This window comes from Coenobita brevimanus, chromosome 28 (assembly GCF_032717465.1).
Source record: "Coenobita brevimanus isolate Jiangsu-jjx chromosome 28, ASM3271746v2, whole genome shotgun sequence".
Lineage (NCBI taxonomy): Eukaryota > Metazoa > Arthropoda > Malacostraca > Decapoda > Coenobitidae > Coenobita > Coenobita brevimanus.
The window spans coordinates 789,033-809,033 of record NC_136981.1 but is presented as its reverse complement, the minus strand read 5'-3'; the positions used below and the strand labels follow the sequence as shown (position 1 = coordinate 809,033).

At 40.3% G+C, this 20,001-nt stretch overlaps 1 protein-coding gene across 1 annotated transcript in view; it reads left to right on the top strand.

The window, feature by feature from the left end:
* The window catches only part of LOC145394632 (zwei Ig domain protein zig-8-like), a 156,303-nt gene extending 136,866 nt beyond the window's left edge, over positions 1-19,437 (top strand). The window contains exon 9 of the mRNA XM_080268414.1: positions 19,273-19,437. Within this exon, the coding sequence (XP_080124540.1) occupies positions 19,273-19,437 (165 nt within the window). The remainder of the gene's footprint in view (positions 1-19,272) is intronic.
* The last annotated feature ends 564 nt before the right edge of the window (positions 19,438-20,001 follow it).

Below are 20,001 nucleotides of genomic sequence, written 5' to 3'. Positions count from 1 at the left end.
CATTTGCTCCTCACAGTACCGACACTGCCAGGGACAACAATACGGTAAGAAGACACCGGTATTGCTATCAGCGTGGCTCTGCCGGCGGTATTCTAAGTGACTTTGGATATTTCTTAACACACCTTCCTTAGCGATTTATTTGCGCATAACACCTTAACTCCCTTTTATATATGCTATTTATAATGCTTTAATGTCGATAAAACATTGCGTCAATAGCATACAATGGGATGTGTAAGTGGAACGTGCAAAATTAATCATTGAGGAAGAAAGCGCTGTGAAATATCCTGAAGCCACGCCCATCACTATCTCGACTTCGATTTTAGTGGCACAAACACAAAGCAACGCACTCACACTGACCATATCTTACTGCTGCATTACCACAACGACACTCACACCAACACTCGAATGTTCACCACTCAGACTCCTTATATCTACCACAATGCATCGACTCTCCCAGAGCTTACGACCAGCTGCTGCATAGTTTTATGGTCATGCATAAAATGACAACACACAATGAATTTTCAACCCCTTTTTAATTCACACGTAAAGAAAAGGCTAAGTTATATTGAAAGGAAGTGAAATGTGTCATATTTTAAACAACACATGAATAAGAAGTGTATGCTTATATTTCAAAATTTTCGGGGCTTAAACGAACAGCTGACGATCTTCTTTCGACTCGTGAACCCTTAACATCCGTGAGTTCGAAGTATTATTGGAGCAGGGCAGCATTAGTCGAGTCATTGTGTGCTTGTGTGTTGGAGTGATGTTTACTTGATTTTCTTTTTTGATTCACTGTTTACTGTTTATTCTGACTTACTGGATTTATTCTTCCGTGAGTTGGCATATTACTGGAACAAGAGTGTGATGGCAGTTTTTGCGTTTGCATGCGTGTGTACTGGAGTGATATTGACATAGCTCACAGCTCCGTTTGGCCTCATCGAGTGTCCGTATCCCGCTGTGTCTTCATGGGAGGGTAAGTACAGGTTTACAGGAAGTACAAGAGGTTTTTGTCAATGCTGTGATTTGTAGCAGCGTATGAAATTGTGGTGATGTTGTTGTAGTGTCTTTCACATTTCTTATTTTGGTACTTGTATATGTCACTGGTTTTGTCCGAGTTAGTTACTGAAAAGTGTAAATTAGGCATCATTTCTAGTTGCTTTGTGGGTGGCATAAGCACGGGGATGCATGAAAAACGAATATGGTTAAATGGCTCGGGTAGGGATGTCATTAAGAGATAGGAGAATCACTGGTGTCTGGCAACACTGCAAGCAAGCGAGAAGCTAAGAGCAAGGATGCCAAATAGGCGATTTTGGTGTCGAATTTAGAGACAACTAGCTAACGCACGACCGTGATAATCCCTTTAGATTTTATCGGTATTTCATCGATAGTCTTTTGATTTTTGCTCTTTTTCTAGCAGTTTGTAGAGTTATAAGTAGCTAGGGACATTCTAGCGCCATATGATTTGGAGCTGGATAATGGAGGATGGGGATGGAAGGGACCCTGAATGGTTGTGTGGAGGAGGGAGGGAGAAATTGTGGAAGGGAAGTGGTTGTGTATGATGGTGCGTATTTGGATGGAGGAAGGTGTCTGAATGATGTCGATGGGGAAGGAGGAGGATGGGGATGTGAATGGTAGTATGGTGGGGGGAGAGAAATCGAGAAAGACTGCATTTAGCAGTCTGTGGTCGACGTGAAAAAGAAATGGGAAACACTCAGTTGCGTAGGAAAGGGATCTCGGCACGTAACTAAGGTTGAATGGACTCGGCGAGAGGAGAGCAACAGACAGAGGAGGGGTTTGGTGTAAACCTGAATGTTAATAAAGGAGTTCAAGCAAGATAAATATAGCTAAGCTAGACAGGAGAGGATGGGTTGGTGCTTGAGGTGGTAACTGGACTTGAGTTTTCTTCTGTCAGGATCAACCAAACACAAACCACTAGATCGCCGCATTTACTTGTCTAGCAAGTTCAAATAGTGGAGAAAAAAATATCTAGCCGAGTGAACACAAAGATGCTTACCAGAGAAAGTAGGGCTGCATCTGTGTCTGTACGAGTGTCTAGTGTGGATAAAGTTTCATTGACTCGTATTCTGGTTCACTTTGGAATCTTCACACTTCTTTCTAAACTATTTATTTTACTTATTAAATGTGAATATTGTCGTATATGTTACTCCAGCAAACATTGTCAACATTACGAGATATAAATTGTATATAGATGATATTAATGTGTAATATGCAAAATAAGTCGTAAGAAACAAGTGCCGCGAAGTCTGCCATGCCAGTGATAATAGGTACCCAAGATGTTGATTATGTGTCTGTATCTGTATATTAGTCCACATTAGGTCCGCTGGAGGGACGGACGTAATTATCTCTGACGGAGAGGTAGTAGCCAGAATCAACCCCTCCCCATGCTGACGAAGAGCTGATGTGGAAGAATGTCCGTAGGACTCTCTCTCTCTCTCTCTCTCTCTCTCTCTCTCTCTCTCTCTCTCTCTCCGGAATCTGTATAATTATTATCTTGGACAAATTTTTTATTGTCTCTCTTTCCCTTCTCTCTTGAAACTTACACTGTAGTTAGAAATCCTTCTGTGTTCTGTCCCATGATAAGAATTTTAACTATGAATAATATTATAAAATTATCACAGTAATTCATGCATTCAGATTTAGTTATGGGTGTCAAAACTTCCACTATTATTTATAATTCAAAAAGTTTATTTATCTATGTTTAAGACTTGTTATTTATCCATGCGTCAATATTTTCTCTGTTAAAGACGATTCTGATTGTTTACTCCCCCTCCTTTTTTTTTTTACTTTTTTTTTCATTGTTGTCCACGTTTCATCAATTCCCCTCAAGTTTTTTTTTTTTTTTTCGTAGACTTACCGTCAATAGGAATAACAAGGTAAGAGACGAGAAGTAGTCCGGTAAATGCGATGGCTTTATTTTTATTTCAAGTCTCCTTTAAGTGATTTTCATTCAACTTAGAGACAAGCCTCTCGTGCTTACGGGTCTAAAGAAGGTAATATTGAACCTTCAAAATCGAAAAGTCAGTCCTAAACAGAAAGGATAAGAATATGTAAGAAGTCGTCGTAGTGAAAGGCATCATACAAATGCTAGGCAAGGGAGGCAGGGAGAGAAGAGCAACAATACCAGAGGAAGAAGGTGGAAGGGAGGGAAAGATGGAGAGAATCGAGAAGGGAAGCGGAGGCGTGGAGTAAAATGAATTGTGAGAAAATGAAGGAGGAAAGAATTACTGGAGGAACGAGAAAGAAAAGCTGGGATTTGAGAGGAGAGAGAAAAGTGGAGAGGAATTGAAAGAAGAGGGAGAAATGGGAGACGTTGAGACGGAGACGGTGAGGAGCTTAGATGAATGGCAGGAGAGAGAGAGAGAGAGAAAGAGAGAGAGAGAGAGAGAGAGAGAGGATGCGAAGGCTATGAGATAACTGGGAGAAAATTAAGACGAATGGAATGACCAAGAAGAGAGAGAGTGAGGTTGAGGAACGTAGAGAGAGAGAGACAGACAGACAGACAGAGAATGATAAATTAAGTGTGATGAGTAAAGTGAAATTAGGCGAGACTGTGAGAGACAGTTGGAGATTAACGATTGTAAATATGAGAGTAAGTGAGAGTAGGTGAGGGTGTGAGTAAGAATGAGATCGTGTGAAAACATGAGAGAGAATGTGAGAAAGTTAGGGTAGGTGAGGATATGAATGAGAAAGGGAGAGAGAGAGAGGAAAATGGATGGGAGATGACAGGAAGGAAATGAAAACGGAGAGGAGGATGGGAGGGTAAGGAAGAGAAGTTAGGGGAGGTGAAACTGCTGCAGTTTATAAGTTTCCCAATTTCAGCTTTGGAGGATAAACCATCCATGATCAATAGACATAAAACCTCACACGCCACTCCTCTTATCTCATTTTCCTCCCACCATGCATTCTTCCTGAGTGCTCCATTCTTAGCTCATCTTCATCCTTTCTTCACTTCTCTCTCTCTCTCTCTCTCTCTCTCTCTACCTACCTACCTACCTACATGCATTCTTCTTCCTCGTTTCTCCCCCATTCGATTCGTTTACCTCTTTTCTTTTTTCTCCAACCAGGAGAGTATGTTTTCACCCCTGTTTGTTTGTTAGTTTGTTTGTCTGCTAGCAGGATTACTCAAAAACTAAAAGGGAGATTTGGAGAAAATTTGGTGGGTAGATATCCCATGTTCCAGGGAACAGTCGATTACCTGTTGGGACCGATCCTAATTTGTTTACAGATTCTGGATCGGGAAAGCATTTTTTGTGAAACCCTAATCAATGATGAGAAAACCTAACTCATTATGAAGAGTGGTTGGGAAATTACGTTGCCCTTTTCGGAGAGATACTGTCCACTGAGTTCCCCCTCGTTTTTTTTTTTTTTTTTAATTTCCCTGCCTTCATGCATTCTTCATTCCTCCATTTTCAGTCCCATTCTGGGGTCTGACCTCTTAAATATCTCAAAGAGCGCATATCTCGGCCGACGCCAAAAAATTTATTAGTTTTTCCTACATTCGGATCCAGACCCAACTCAGAATATAATCAGCTGTTCCCATAGATCCATTACCAACCTGTCCACCAGATTTCACTGAAATCCAGTAAAAACTTTTTGAGATAACTTGTACACAGAGACAGACAGACACGAATGAATGAATTAGCTTCTACATCTTCGTTGGCGGAGAAAACTAAAACACAAGTGTTTCAGAAAGTGCAGTTTATTTTAGAAAAAAAAAAAAAACGAATATGGACCAATATATTAATAACATAAGACTCACTCACCTTATGTACAAAGGTTGATACACACACACACACACACACACACACACACACACACACACACACACACACACACACACACACACACACACACATATTTAGAGGAGGATGAGTGAGGATGTGAAATGCAGGAGTGGATGGGAAGGCAGGCAGTTCAGTTTTATATTTCCCAAGGGAACGCTAACAGCATATGTTGTTGGCTTCACGACTGTCCGTTATTCGTGCCAACCTACAACGTGAGGCACCGGTGTGAGTTCTGCAAGCTTGTTATTTTATCTTACAGACTTTTATGAAGTTGAACACTTGACAAAATGTTAGAAATATTCATGTGGTAGTAAGGAAAGTATTAGATGTCAATTTCTAAAATCTAAATTATAACCCGCAGCATGTCTCATTTTCCTTTTCCATCTCTGTTCATTCATTCATTAAAAGAGGTTTCTCACAACCTAAAGACAATCCAATCACCGCAGTAAACAAAGAGAAAAAAAATAAAAAGAACGGGTCTTTGTACTTGAGAGATTAATACAAACTTACTCTAGTCCCTGCACCATGACGCGTCTCTGTTGTTTTCATTAGTAATATGTTACTCTTATATTATTGTTAATAGCCGATTATAATTTCCTATTCCCCCCCACCTTCACCTTAACTGCCATTCCTTTTCTTTCGAAATGTCTGAGCGGAGTACTTCTTTCATGCGGGTAGCTTTAAGAAGGTAAGATAATTGGTGTGTGTGTGTGTGTGTGTGTGTGTGTGTGTGTGTGTGTGTTTGTGTGTGCCCGTGCTCGTGCGAAACGCAAGCACACAGAGCTCAAATCTTTCAAAACAATAAACATCAAGCCTGTGCATGTAGCAATTAGCACTGGCTCTGCTGAGGAGCTTATGGAACCGACGTGCAGCAAAGGCATACAGCCAGGCATATCTACAGAAATGGTATGGCACAGCTACCTGGGCTACCGCTATTTTTCCGGTGGTGTAGGTGATACTGCCCTGTACGAGTCGTTAGAGAACCCAAATCTGTCTGCCAGTGATGGTGAGCGAACGGACAGGAAATAGACACGGAAGAGGAGAGGAAAATTAGTAATCGGTGAGGAAAAAAAAGATGCAACGACACGAGAGTAGAGCGGAGAAATAGCAGATAAGGAGCAAGATGATGATGATGACGATGATGCTTGCGGGAAGGTGAATAAGTGAAAGGAGGGTAACAAGGATAATGAACGAGGAAGAAGGGTATAAAAGAACATGAAAGAGGAGGCAGAGAATATGAATATGAGGACATGAGGGCGGGCAGGAAAAATAATAGATGAGAGGTAAGAGGATGATGATGGTGGGTATATTATCTGTGTGGTCGTTACCTTGGCTGGAGCAACAACACGTGGGAGAGGAAGAGAGAGAGAGAGAGAGGTGGGGGGAACCAAGCAAGGGGAAGCTGCCAATACGGTACGAACTGAAATGATATGCAGGCCTCTGAGATTTTGTGGTGTTCGTCACAGCCACATATACTTGATTAGTCCTAAGTTCCCACCCGAGCTGGGAAAAAAAAAAATAAAAATCTGATAACAGCACAAGTAACGTAGAGATTTTCGTCCAAGATAAGGTGCTTGCCTCATTTATTTTTTTGCTTGGTGTTTTTAGTGAGGGATTCTTTTTTTTTTTTTTCACTTCTTTAGTACGTCGTTTGTGTGATAAAATTTCAGGTTGACAAAGTTCATTTTCCGTCCTCTAAGCTTAAAGAATTGCTAAAGGAAGGTATATAGCCTACCAACAATGGGACGGTTTTAGTAACTTACTTTTGAAAATTCTTATGATGAATCAGAGAAAACTGTGATTTTCTGAAAAGTATATCGTGGAAATAACTGCTTTGACATTCTGTGTCAGCTCCACATCCTACAGCTGGAACTCCATTTTTGTTACCAGTGATACGATTTTCTCCTGTCCTGCTTCCATTGTTGTCCTGATTTAGTTCAACAGATGTCACACTCTGACATCAGCTGCATTTCGTGTTGGATTCCACGAAGGCATACTTACATTTTTTGATAATTCAAAAAAATATTCTTATCTCAGTACCATTAAGAATAAATTGTTTGACGTCCTCATGTAATAAGATATTGCGCCTGTGTTTTTGCTATCTTCAACAGATACTCCATACCAATCTCCAAGCCAGAACAATACCAGCCAAGAAATTTTTAGGGTAGTGCCATTCGGTCATGTATACATGTACTCTATTTCCTCCAGATAAATCTAACTTATGTTTACTTTGAGTATCTGTATCTTCAACATAAACTGTATATTCTATTTACTTATCCATTGCTGGCCAAAGCAAACTTGCTGCACATTCATTACACAATTATCACATAATATCTTAACATTACATCCTGAGAAATCAGCTATTTTAAAAAAATCTGTAATGCTTTTCATTCAAATTTTGTTCCCAAAATTTTCTTTGCAACTCACTTAAGTTTGCTAGTACGCTAAGGCTGTTGAAACTGGAAAGGAATAGTTGGAGTCTGTAACAATATTTCGTGCCTTATATTAATGGAAGTAACGACTAGTAGTGAAATCCAACTCTGTGATAGTTTCAAAACACCCTTCTTCTCCTAGTGCGTTACGAGTGCCATAGCACTACGTTCAGCACCGCAATACACTCTGGTGTGCCTGAACTTTGGTCTAATGGCGTCGTTAAGTAGCGTTACGGCCCCGGGTTGGCATCAACTGCACTCAGGGAAAAGTACAGAAGCCTCGAGTCTTTGAAATCAGGTTGTGCAAACGCTTTCATTACGGTGACGAATTTTTCCATTTCATTCTTGCTACCTCCAGGAAATTATGTCCAGATGCTTCTCGGACTGGGGACGTTTAATATAGCTCTTCAGTCTAATGGCATGTTCTTATTTTTATGCCTCAAAATCTTCGGACAGTTTTATTCAACTGGAGGGGTTAGAAACAGCCTCCATTAACCAAATCAATACCAAAGAATCCCAAAGTTGAATGAAATCATCTGGAGGTAGCACGATTAAACCACAAAAACAACGCTGTATGGAAAGGGTTAAGGACATCAGTTTGGGCTGTGAAGATGAGAGAGGTTTGGAGTGGGTCAGGTCTAGTTAACTGAACAGGTGATGATAGGTGTGTGTTATCTTCTTTCCTTTCTTGCCTCTCATGTATCACTTTCTTTCCTTTTTTCCTTCTTATGCCTTTTTCCACTTCCAGCCGAGTTTCATCCATTGTTATTTCCACACCCACCTTGTAGGTCATGCATCAGTCTCTCTCTCTCTCTCTCTCTCTCTCTCTCTCTCTCTCTCTCTCTCTCTTTCATATATCTATTCCTTTCCATTTTCTTCTTGTCCTCAAACTCTGTCATTATATATCCTTCCAGTTTCTCACGTATCACATTCTCTCCTCAGATTCCTCACATATTTAACTCTTTCCATGTATTTCCTTAGTCCTTCATTTCAGTTATTCTCAAACCATACTCTTCTCTCATTTATGTTTCCATTCTTTTTCCTCTTTTTGATCTTGCTCTTCATCCATCCCTCTCCTTCTCTCACGTATCAGTTTCTCGCCTTCCTTCAGCCTCCTCCCACATCCAACGGACTGCTACTGATATTAGCGTCGTGTGTCTGTGTCTGTTTACACACAATCAGCATGAGCAGGACAAGTGGCTGGCCCGCACGACACTGGTATACTGAACATGAAATGCCAGGAACACTCTTAACAGCCACACAACACAGCAAGTCTTTAGAGACTGCAAAACTGGCGTCACAGCTTTGTTAGTTTACCGAATGTGAGTTACCAGAAAAACGATTGACAGCCACACAACACAGCAACACTGACAACGTGGATCCGAACTTACCACGGTCAGTACCAATCTGGGAGAGTCTGACCCCTTGTTACGTCACGTGGAAACAGTTACGAATAACGTGTTTTATCGTCTGTGCTGATGGTAGAAGAAATTCCCAGAATAGTGTCTTTGACAAATTCAAGTTTTTTTTTTTTTTTTTTCTGAAGTGGAGAGACTTACGGAATTCAAAAAATGTGGAGAATTCTTTTCATGATTCCTGCATTACACCTGAATGTTGAGGATGCTTACGAGGGTGTGATCAACAGTATTTGTTTTCAGATTACATACTGACTTGCTGTTATTTTCAGAATGCTACGGAATGAGAAGAAATATGATTTACCATTACTATTACTGTGTAGTCGCTTGGTGCTAGACTACTGCACCATTCCCGCAATTAATTGTTTATAGAGGGCACTTCTAAATCTAAAGAAGTCTATAATATCGGACACACTTAATCTGATCTGTCCTTTTCAGTTGTAATGTTAGTTTAGTAGCAGCCTGGTTAAAATTCATGTCAAATATTGCTGCAGATCCTCTAGTGCAGAGATGGAGGCATCGTATCTAAGGCATCCTTAAAGGGAAGGTATCAACATCATTAAAAAGTATATCAAAAGCCAGTGCATAATAAAGCGCTAGGGCAGAGACAGCAGGGAACTTAAAAAGGCCAAGAGAATGCATGCCATTGTTCCTCGGTTAATCCTTTCGCTCTGGGTTCCACAACCAGTGTCCAGCCTTCATCAAGTTCGGTAATCTGTCTGAGCCTCTATAAATCCTGTGTTCTTTCCGGAGCTGCTGTGGGGGAGTGGGGGGCTGAGCCCAGAGTACCGGTGGGAAATGGAGAGGGAGTAAGGGGATGTGAAGAGAAAAAGGAAATGAGTGGGGATATGTTTTTTGGAGGAGGGTATGTGAGTGTGGTAGGCAAGACATGGCCGCAGCGAGAGACGTAAAGTAAAATCTAATGAATATTGTATTAATCAGACTTTCATGTCAGTGACAGGTACAAGGAATCAAGGACAGAGAAAGACAGGTGGTAGTAACAAGGAAGAGCGATTATAGTTGTAGCTGCATTTTGGTCTAAGTACATATTTATGTTAAACTGCCATATTTTCTTAGTTTCCTGTGCAATTAGCGACAAATGAGACATCTTTATGAACACTCCTTGCGATAAAACGAAGATATGTTCGAAAAACATCACAATTTTTGTCATTCAGATAATTCTGTAAAGTAGGGGTATATAATTGACCAATCACTTCTTTAGGTACCAACAATACATCAACATTTATACGTTCTGTAATGCATAGTTTCCAGTGTACGTATTAGAAAAAAAATCAGAGGGCAACTTTGAGCGGGAACTTACTATGGCAATATCTTTGATGAAGTAGAACGGTGAAGATTAAAATCCTATCTACACTGTATTAAACCAGCCCTACTAGTGGACATTATTACCCAGATAAATTTTCGAATCATCGAGATGTGACAGCTTTTCTTAAAGCTGGTTGTTAAGGATCACCATCGTGAATAATGTAAGCGTCAAAATGAATGAAAGCAGGCAACAGGAAAACATCATAACCTCTTCAATACAGTGACGTAATTTTTAGTTTATTTTGCTATTAATAAGCGATTGAATTCAGGTTTGAAAAGACCTCACGAACTAGCGAGCATAGAGAGCATTGATTAATCCAGTCATCCCAAGAGGTCTCGTCCAGTTTTAATGAAACTGTCCGGAAATAAAAAGAGTAAAACAGAAGTTCGTGACCGGACTGGAGAGTTTAAATAAACGTGGTTATTGGTGCTTGAAGTATTTGTCGTTTTCCCGCAGTCTTCGAAAGCTATCTAGCAATTCTTCTTTACCAAGTTATTTCTGTATACTTCAGGATAAGAGTTTCTGCATGTAATACACACACACACACACACACACACACACACACACACACACACACACACACACACACACACACACACACACACACACACACACACACACACACACACACACACACACACACACACACACACACACACACACACACACACGAATTTCCTGGGAGTGTGGACTCAAAGACATTTCAGTTTATCACTTCTCCAGTGGCTCTCTCCACTTCTGTTTCTTTCCCCTAATGTTGTATTACACTCTCTGCACTGAAGTTAGTATTGCTATTGAACATTGGTGATTCTCCCTTTTCAGGAGAATCCATTTTAGGTATATCTCCAAGGAGAGTACTGTTGTTATTTTCCATCCATTTTAGGTATATCTCCAAGGAGAGTACTGTTGTTATTTTCCATCTTTATCTCCTTCATTCCGTTGATATGTCTTTAATTTCATTCTTGCTGCATGCAGACGATGTTGGTTAAGAGAGAGATCTCGTAGTGATGAGGTAATGAAGGCCTTATCTATCTCCCTCAGTTCTAATAGTCCCACCAGTACTAAATATAATAATCTGAAGGTAGCAAAAATACAACAAAGCTACAGCATTCTAGTAAACTGATTATTGTACACACAATAAAAAGAAAAAAAAACTGTGGTTACATTTGGTCCAGTGAGTTTCGTAGCGAAAAATCGATCAGTTTCAGTAGGGTTGATAAGCGTGAATGTGTGCTAGATGCCAAAGAGAGCTACAATAGAATTATGCATCGGTGAATTAACGGATAAGCAAAGGTACGATGGGTTGTTCTAATCCCGTGTCTAATATGGAAGTTTTATGAAACCTTTCATGTGGAGGCTTGGGGCTTAATACCTAGGTACTTGGAAAATTTAGTAACGCCCATTCCACAGTTATCATTTGACTTAGAGCATCTCATTACCCTCTCGCACGGTACGTTACTGAAGGAAATCTTGTACTTACTAAAAACATACAAACATATATAACAAAACTAATGTGCATTATGCATAATAAGGATGAGAGAGGTAAAACGAAATCTTCAAAGCCACTTGCAGTTCGATCTTTGCTTTGATTTGGCAGCGTCGTAAGTTGTTCAGACAAATTATTCCCATATACTAACATTGTCCCCATATGTCTTGCAGGCCCGTATGCTAGTCAGTTAAGGAGGCTGTCAAGCACCTCCTCCTTACCAAGTTCTTTAGCTAAATTGGGCCTAAATATTCCCTTGCATATTATTCAAGTCCTTCTGATACAGACATAGGCTGCAAACTGTAGCATACACGAAAATATGTTTTGTGTCATATTTAGAAATATGTGGTAAGGAAGTGGTGCTAGAAACTCTCCAAAGCCATATAGAATATGATCGTCACACTAGCTCCACATCAAGCCAGCATTCCAAGCGTCAGATCTCACACCACCACAACGCACCACAGCTTTTTACAAACCCTAAAAATGGCTTCTTAATCCTGAATATATGTGGTGCGGCCGTATTCTGGTGTTGGTGGTGCTGAGTCCTTATATATACAGTATATATATATATATATATATATATATATATACAACGTGACCCTTTGTTCCGCACTGCTTTTGCTTTGATGTGAATCCGGGATCAGGCATATTGTGCAACTGTGATGTTATGTCAGTAATACTAATATCTGAGATGTAGACTCATCTTAGAAAACAGTTTCGTAAGAATCAATAATGTATTGCTGTTTACTTTCCATGGGTCATCTCGACACAACCACACCTTTTCTTCTGTAACCCAACACATACCAAGTCGTGTCCAAAAGCATAGATTACAAATCGCATCTTCAGGAATATGTGAAATTTAACAGGAGAGGGGAAAAGTAAATGAGAGAAAAATCCTTTTTTATCATTTTTTTTATGAGTTGAACGCAAAGGTCCGAAAAATCAAACTCGAGAGCGGTTCTGCCGTACTCATCATCATCATCATCATCATCATCATCATCATCATCATCATCATCATCATCATCATCATCATCATCATCATCATCATCAGACATTGCAAGTCCACTGCTGAACAAAGGCCTTCCCCAATGTTCTCCACGGATTCTCTGACTAAGCCAACCTCTGCCATGTTTTCCCTGCAGACTTCTCCATCTCAACTCTCTACCTCCTGTTAGGCGTTTTTCTGTTACGCTTACTGTCTCTTGGAGTTCAGTCAGTCAGTCAGTCAGCCTCTTGCTCCATCTGTAATCTCTTATTCTTGCTACATGATCCGCCCACCTCAATTTCTGTTATAACTTCTGTATGGTCTTTTACATTAGTCCGCTCCGTCAGCCGAGTTGATCTTTTCCAGTCTCTTAAAGATGACCTTTCCATTGCCCTCAGAGAACGGATTACTTAATTTCCCATTGAGTTTGTCAGTTTCCAGGTCTCAGAAACGTACGTCATAGCTGGAAATATATATTCGTTATATAATTTTCGTTTCATACATATTGGTGAGCTGCTTTTCATGATATCTCAACGTTTACCGAAAGCTTTCCATCCAATCGTAATGCGTCATTTTATTTCGCTATCATGCGTTAATTTTAGTATTTGCCCCAAGTAATTGTACTCCTCGGCTTCAAGATTTTCTTCGCATTTTCTGATGACACTCTTTGGTTTGTTTGAATTAAGCATTACTCTTGGTTGACTCCGCCTCATCTTTAGCACTATTTTAAGACTTTCTCTGTTCATTTACGAAGATCTTTTGCGTCGCCATTTTTGCAAAGTAAAGTACAAAATGAGATTATTTTCTTTTCTTTTAACGAATGTCCGATGTGAGCGACCGACTTGGAAAAGCTATGAATGATGACACCATTAAAAAATCAACAAGTAATTACTGAACCATCAAAGAAACTCGGAGAACTGGCACCCAAAACTCAGAGTGTACAAGATTAATCAACCGTGCGATAGCGACCATCAATCATTGGAGTTTTGCAGCTCAGGGAAGGGAACTGTTTTCATCAAGCCAGTCAGTAGTTTCCATATGTATTCAGACCCCAGTTTTGTACTATATCCAGACCAGTTTTAGCATTTGACTGATTGCTCGAAACATTTTAACATATACTGAGTCATTGGCAAAAACCTTAAAACCGTATAACACTGTTTAAGACAGATTCAATGACAGTTAACAGAGACTATCAGTAGTGAAAGGTTTTTGCAGTGGAAGAATTGGGTAGATATTAACAAGGAGAGGAAATCTGAGACAGAGGTTTAATACAAACTGAAGAATGTGATAGAAAAACCTGAGATCAGAACACTGGATGGGCATAGAAAATGAATTGGTAAGAATGTGTGCATAACAGGAAAAGTATAAGTGGTTGGGAGGTTCTGTGTGTTGTATGAAACGGCGCGAGTTGGTGGGTGTAAGGGAGTGTGGGCTTCGAGTGCGGGCTGTGTCCTACGTGGTTGTGGAGATATCATAACATTTCTTTCTCGGCGAGTTGTTCTTAATTTTGGACACTGGACCACAGTATCATTTTTTATGTTATTGATACAGATCATATCGATACTGAAACGAAAAAATAGCATACAAGAGAATGTTTCAGCGTAGTCGCTAAGGAAGAGGAGCTACGAAGTCTCCTTTGACACTAAGAATACGGCCTTGTGAACAGCTGGGGGAGAGTGGGAGGCTGGGAGAGTTCTGCTTGGCCAGTGAAGAGGACCCATGAAACAAGAGAAAAAATGTTAGAAAAAGAAAGAAAAGAGAGGTTTTGTGTGTGTGTGTGTGTGTGTGTGTGTGTGTGTGTGTGTGTGTGTGTGTGTGTGAGAGAGAGAGAGAGAGAGAGAACAAAACACGTGAACAACGGAACAGGCTTAACGAATATGTTAAAAAAGTTCTTAGCGAGGGAGGAGGTGAAGTAGCAGAGGAAACAGTGAGACAGTAAATTCGGGAGAAATAAAGGAAGAGACTGGATATTATAGACTTCGTAGCACCTGTACCTTAGCTATTTAGTTTGCATATCACATCTTAGCACTCTCTCGTATTCTGTTTACATCCTGTTTTGCTTTCGTCAGAGTTTGCAACAGTAACACACGGCAGGATACAGAGGTGACATATGTAGAGTAAATCGTTAGGGAAAATGAGTTATGACTCCTAATGGCACTTGATACACGGTTAGTAGGAGGAGGCAAAGGGGGTGAAAGTTATTATAGTTGACATGAGGTGGATAAAGAAATATCAAGCAAAAATAAGTCTACACTCACGTTAGAGCTCAGTATACTTTTGTACTGAATATTTGTTGTGATTGATGAATTATCTGTCTATCTATCTATCTACTTATCTATCTATTTATCTATTTATATGTCTGCGTTTCAATGACCTTCCTGAAATCGTAGCGCACAGACGAAAACTGATTTGTGAGTAATACTTGATGCTGAGGCATTTAGCTCTCACCACGCAGATAAACATAGTATTAATTGGCATGTGATCACAGGCAACCGTAAAGGGTAAGGAATATGTCATAATTATCTTTTTGCTTTCTCATTAGCCTCACTCTCTCTCTCTCTCTCTCTCTCTCTCTCTCTCTCTTTCATCCGCTAAATCCTTACCTTTCCCAGTACGGCCTACTACACAGACTTTGCAGAGAGCCGAGGATGTGCTGAAAAAAGGAACTTGGAGAGTTGAACTACCTGGTAATCCTCTTGCTCTATAGAGAGAGAGAGAGAGAGAGAGAGAGAGAGAGTCGTAAAAGTATGCGTAAGCTGCATGAATAAAATGAAGTGAAACATGTTTTTGGAAATTATGTTGTGAGGTTATGTTGAGGGTGGAACTGAAATGAGTCTGTTTGTGCTACAATAAGAGAAGAATGAATGATGTTACGAACAGTATGTATGAGGAAAGAGATAATACATGACGAACAAAGCAGTTTTGCATGGAGGACAGAGTTTGATACACTGGGTGTCCAGACGTCTTGAAATGAACGAGTTTTGCAGCTTCTTTCCCGTAACTCAAAGGCAGAATACAGTAATATGGTTCAGCGAAATTTTCACACATCTTCGTGACTGCCATGATATTCTAGTGTTAGTATGTTGCAATAGCTCAACTTTCAAGATGGAAGGGTGACAATTTTACACCTAGATAAAATGAACACATACTTTATGCTGCTGTTGTGACCCCAGACTCATGAACGTCATTCCAACTGACTGAAGGCTGAGACTACCATTTCTATTCAGTTTATCTTCCTGTTTTGGGGGGAGCAGGAGGGAATTGAGCGACATTTGTGTAACCGGAGCTGCCGTTACGTGAAGGCATTCCTCCCCATTCCCAACTTTCTCTGTCCTCCCTACATCTTATACTTCCTTTGTGACTAGTCTCATGCCAGTGGTGAATGTTAGTATATTCCGTTTTCTTAAACTTGACTTAAAATTATCATTTTTCTCTTTTGAATACTGAGTAGCAAATAGAGCTTAGCGCTAGGATACGATGATAATCGCGAAGAAGTGCTGTGCAACTTTTATAGACCCGTAGTATTGTCTTATTTTACCATAGAGTTACATAAAATATGCAGCAAAAGAGCGAAAAATTGGGCCTAATTAAGGTGAGGGTACTATAGTAAACCTGTTTAAATTTCAAGTGGTGAAAACGAGGTGCTTATAACTTCTCTTTCTCTAGCTTTACATTCATCCCGCCAGGAAAATTAATGAGTCTATATGCAATTAACTCCAGTTGCTGTTATACAGATTAATAGTACTACGAGCTTTGGGGAAATGTACAAGCTATATATCTTCTGCACAAAAAGCTCATGTAAGTACACAAGTTGTAGGTGAGTAAGTTTCCGACAGACTCAAGATAACACGACAAAATTCCCACGTCCTAAACTTTATTATACGGGCACGTGAAGAGCTATGAGGCAATTACTGTACCCATATTAGATTATCTATATAGATACATTAACTAATTAACTAATGTCATGCAGTACGCTGTATGATACTAAAGGTCTAATTTCGTGAATTTGAATGGATTCCAGCTCCCTCTTAGTGACATATTTTGCTTACTGACAACCATAACAACACCATAGCGTTTTTTACATGTTTGTCTTGCTACCGCCGGATGATTTTGTTCAGTTGGTAACTGACCATCTTGCAGTGAAGGGGTTGGGACCAGTTTCCGGTGGACTCTTCATTTATAATATATTCTTGCTAGTGCTACAAAATCTTATTCAGCTTAGAAACGAAGGGGTTAACGAGTAAAAGTGATATTCTTATATTATTTCTCTTTGCTGCTGCCAGAGGATATTACTGATTACGGGAAAATGCAACAAATGATTTTCAAGAATCCGTTTTAGCTGCATTTTTCATGCATTATTTTTGCTTTCGCTGTCTGAGAATCCTCTTACTAAAAGGTTTAATCCTCTCATGGTTGGGTCAGCCTGAGAGTGCCAGCACCACTACCATTAACCCTCTCATGGTTGGGATAACCTGAGAGTGCCAATACCATTACCATTAACCCTCTCATGGTCGGGACAACTCTAGTATTCTATTCCAGCTTATGCCAGATGATTTTATTTAGCAGAGATCGTGTCATAAGAGCCTGGGAGTGTTTGTATTATACTATTAACCCTGTCGTGGTCGGGACAACTCTGTTCTGTTTGAGCTAATATCAGGCGATTTTAATCAGTTGAGACTTAAGATTGTATGCTTAAGCAAAAATGTGGAAACCGTCAGTTGCAGTGGACAGCAACTGATATACTTAAACAAACTATAGAATCCACATTTATGGGATGCCACATCTGTGCGATCTTTAAATGCCAAAATTACTGGGAAAATGTGTGAAACGAAAGAAGGTTCTTAGCATTCGTTCTCATATACAAATGATGCGATGATTCACTATAACACCACTCTTACTGTATCGTCACGTTTAAAAATCTCACCCCATGCCACAACTGTGATAAGCATAAGGAAAAATTCGCGAAATCCACTTGTGGAGCGCGCCAATTGCGCAATTATGGAATGCCACTTTTTTTTTTTTGGGGGGGGGGGAGGGGGCATACAACCATTAGTCTGAGCCTGAGCAAGATGCTGACTCACCTTTAACCCAGTCGATAGTTTTGCTGTCACCAGACGGTTCATATTCACCCAAGGAAAGATGTTTTAAACTGGAAGGCTTAGATACAGCCTTCACTGACCGCTTCATTTTTACAAGACCTTTCTAAGTTAATTCGTTTCTTAGTGATCCGAGCAAAATAAATAAAACATCATCGGAGTGAAGGAGTTACTTTCCCTAAAGAGGTAAACTGTAATGAGTGGGAGATCAGAGGGTCCTTCTGCCTGGATTGGGCCTAATTAAGGGCCTAATTAATGAGTCTCGCATTTAAGTGGAGGTTTTGACTAGAAACTGCAACCGATGTAATCCTTTCAGTTCCATGGCGCCTTTGCATTAAGTTCTTGACGATTTTGTTAAAGGAATGAGAGACTTTAAAAAAAATAAGGGTCAGATATAGCCTTCACTGACCTCTTCACTAGCAGTGGTCCTTCCTAAATTAGTAAAAAATAGTCTGAATTTAGCAAAAATTGACTAAAAATATATGCCACCGGACAGACTTTCGGCACTCGTCAGACGACTTATTTACTGATCAATTCTTTCTACTTCAAGACGATTTTCTTCATCTCCCGAGATCCCTCTGGTCAAATATGGATTAATATGGGCTATATCAGATCCGCTAAATTCGAACCTGAATAAGTTCGTTGTTAATCAGCAAGTGTACAAATTACGACACTGAACTGTAGAGGTTAACGACTGGCACTTAGGATGATTCGTTGAGTAACTCTATTTATGGTCGACTTTTGTTATTTTCTAGCTTCATCAGCTTAGTCTAATAACAGTATATTGTCCAACATTTTCGCAAATTACAGTATGAAAAATAGGGATGATTTAAAAGTACGGCGAGATAAATAGAAACCTTCTTCCATAACAAGCGATCATAGAGGATATCACATGTTGCCTGCATGGAACACTGGCACCATCGAGTGACAACTAGACTGGAAGAAACAAAGGCAGGTGGCGAGAGGGAGGACATGCAGAGGGAAGTGGGCATTAACACAGCAGGGAAAGGCTCGCTGACAGGGAGACTGAACAAAGGAATAACAAGGGGAGGAAGGGTGAGGCCACAATGTTTGAAGAAGTCAAGTGGGAATAAAGAACGTATTCCTATTGGTATACATGACTTCGTAGCACTTTTTCCATAGCAATTTAGTTTGCTTATTACACTTACATTCTCGTTTACGCTATTCATACAGATTTCCATAACTCAGTAATTTTCATCAGTAAAATACAAGAGGATACTGCGATGTAATGTGCAGAATAAATCGCTGATGAAGAGGTACTTCGAAATCCTCGAAGCGACTTAAAATACGAACGAAAGGCAGTTGGAGATAAAGAGGACAAAGGGAGGCGGAAATTAATACAACAGGGAAAGACACACACACACACACACACACACACACACACACACACACACACACACACACACACACACACAGGAAGGAAGGAGGGAATAAAAAGGGGAGGAAGAGATATGCCACCAGGGTAGAAGCAGGCAAGAGGGAGTGAGAGAAATGAATATGGCTGAAGCAAAGAGGAAGAGGTATGCAAGCAGGAAGGGAAATGGTAAAAAAAAATACCGTAGGCAAAGAAACGCAGATGAGATGGACAGAAATGGAAGAGGAAGATAAGAACAGGGTGGAAACTGCCAGGCTAGGCGTTTGTATGGCCCCCACGTGCACCCTTATCGCCTCTCAACTCCCTGTGGACCTCTCACATTCCCAATAGGCCCCTCACATTGACCTTGCTCCTCACATTGACCTTGCTCCTCACACTGACCTTGCTTCTCACATTGATCTTCTTCCTCACATTGACCTTTCTCCTCATATTGACTTTACTCCTCATAGTGACTTTGCTCCTCACATTGACCTTGCTCCTCAGGCCTCACACTGATCTTGCTCTTCACAATGACCTTGCTCCACGCATTGACCTTTCTCCTCGCACTGACTTTGCTCCTTGCATTGGCCTTACTTTTCATACTCCTTGCTCCTTACATTGACCTTATTCTTCACACAGATCTTGCTTATCATGTTAACGTTATTCTTCACTCTGACATCGTTTTTCACCCTGACCTTCCTCTTCACATTGAACTTCTTCCTCACACTAACCTGGCCCCTCACATTAATCTTACTCGTCACATTGAATTCGCCCTTCATTCTGATCATGCCCTTAATGACCCTGCTGTTCACACAGACCTTGCCATTCTGAATGACATTGCTCTTTATATTGACTTTATCCTTACTACTGACTGCTCTTCGCATTCAGGTACCTTGTCTTTAACACACTGAGATTGCTTTTAAGGGCATCATCTACATTTGGGGGCCGAAAAATCGACCACGAAGCAAATTTGGGATAATGACATCCTGAGATACCTTAGCCATGGAACAGCACGCAATTTATTTATTTATTTTTCTTTTGTCTGACAAACAAACAATAAAATCCCAATGATTTCCGAGC